This window comes from Mandrillus leucophaeus, unplaced genomic scaffold, assembly GCF_000951045.1.
Source record: "Mandrillus leucophaeus isolate KB7577 unplaced genomic scaffold, Mleu.le_1.0 Scaffold720, whole genome shotgun sequence".
NCBI classification, from domain to species: domain Eukaryota; kingdom Metazoa; phylum Chordata; class Mammalia; order Primates; family Cercopithecidae; genus Mandrillus; species Mandrillus leucophaeus.
Window position 1 is genome coordinate 1,185,595 of NW_012107809.1, and position 1,639 is coordinate 1,187,233.

General features: G+C 63.1%; 1 protein-coding gene across 4 annotated transcripts in view; it reads right to left on the minus strand.

Moving 5' to 3' along the window:
* RBPJ (recombination signal binding protein for immunoglobulin kappa J region) overlaps nucleotides 1-1,418 on the minus strand; it is a 121,173-nt gene extending 119,755 nt beyond the window's left edge. For 2 of the 4 annotated variants that reach the window (XM_011965347.1, XM_011965348.1), the window contains exon 1: nucleotides 91-332. In XM_011965347.1, the coding sequence (XP_011820737.1) occupies nucleotides 91-110 (20 nt within the window). In that variant the 5' untranslated portion in view covers nucleotides 111-332. Of the gene's footprint in view, nucleotides 1-90; nucleotides 440-1,240 lie in introns of those variants that run through there. The other 2 variants (XM_011965346.1, XM_011965349.1) reach the window with 2 other exon arrangements.
* Nucleotides 1,419-1,639: the final 221 nt, after the last annotated feature.

Genomic DNA, 1,639 nt, shown 5'->3' on the forward strand with positions numbered 1-1,639 from the left:
CGCTGCGGCCCCTGAATCCGCCGCTCGCCGCGGGCTGCCAGACGCCCGCAACTTTCCCGGTTCCCAGCGCTCCGATTCCCTCAGACTTACCCTGTCACAACAGGCGCCATCTTCCACAAACTCTCGCCAAAACTCCAACCCTCGCGAGATTCCCCCCGACGCCTTCCCTGGTCCCTCTCCCCCGCCCCTTCCCTTTTTCCTCACTCCTCGATTCCACCCAGCCCCCGCGCTCCCTTTCCCCTCGCCGCCGCCGCGAAGAGCCAGACGCCTCGCGCCGCCCGCAGAGTAGGGGATCCTGCTCGCTGCCTCCCTTGGAAACCTACCCAAGCGATGGAGCATGCGCAGGCGGCTCCTCCGCGGGCGAGCCCTCCGTGTGGTCCATGGGGAGCGCTCCGGTTATCCAGGTTTTGGGACACGCCTTGAGGGACGTACGTGGAGACTGAGGAAAACCGGAGGGGATTACTACGGGGACGGGGAATGGAGGGGTCAGGAGGCGGGGCCGAGGAGAAGGGAGGAGGGGTCCTGGGAAAATGGGCCGCGTTTCACAGGCCTAGATGAAACACCTCCTCAATGGGTGTTTTCCAAGCGGCTTCCCGCTCACTCTGGGTTCCCAGCTCCTTTCATTCATTCAAACGTTCCCTGGGCGCCTCCTTTATGCTAATTTCGGCGTTAGGTGCAGGAGCGTCAGAAGTGCCTGGGGTTCGGGCAAGTGACACGTCGGGAACTGTCTTCATTCATTACACCCCCATGCTAATGAGGAGGCCCTTCCAGAGCTCCGCAAACGGAAAACTTTTGCAGTTGAGCTCTCTCGGCTTAGCGTTCTCCTTAGGTGTGAAATGAGGTCAAGTCAAGGCCTCTGGCAAAGACACCCCTAATGGCCACCTCGCAGACACACGCCAGGGCGCGGAGTAGTTCTCGCCGGAAAACTGCCTTGGAATTGAGAGCCACATTCTCCCACCTCCGAGTTGGGCCAGAGGCCCTGATCAAAGCTCTTGCAGCTCGCGTGCCACATGGCCTCTCTAAGACCCCATCGCAGCCGCCACCGTGTGTGAGCCCAGGTGTGTGTTGAGGCCACTACTGCACAGGGAACCGGGCCACCCGAGGGCCTGGCACAGCCGAAGACGCTGCCGGCTGCCCGAATCGCGCTTCAGGCGGCCTGATCCCGGAAGCCCCCGGGCGAACCTGGCCCCGCCGGGCATTGAACAGCAAGGTGCAGAGCCCGAACCCCGCCCCCTCCTACCTGCAGCCCCCCATTTTTCCCCTCCTTTGCCCTTTCCTTTCCTAGAGATTCCCAATCCAGCACTGCCTCCCGCAGGGAGCCCCAAAACCCGGAGAACTGGAATTCGCCGCCCGAAACCTGCTGAAGGCGCTGCAGGATTGGCGCGGCCCGCGCGAGCGGCACTGCGCATGCACCCAATGCGGGCAGTCGCGTCTCACGCTACACCTCCTTCCCACCGCCTTCCACTACTCGGCTCAGACACAACACGGCCGTGGGAAATTTCCTAAACCTCGCGAGAACGTGCCCCCTGTTGCCTAGGCTTTCGCTCCAAATCTCGCGGAGCCAAGGGAGGACAGGTGTTTGTTTAGAGCAGGTCCGGGCGCTGTTCGTGCCGCGCGTGCCCGGGAGGCGGGCGGCGGG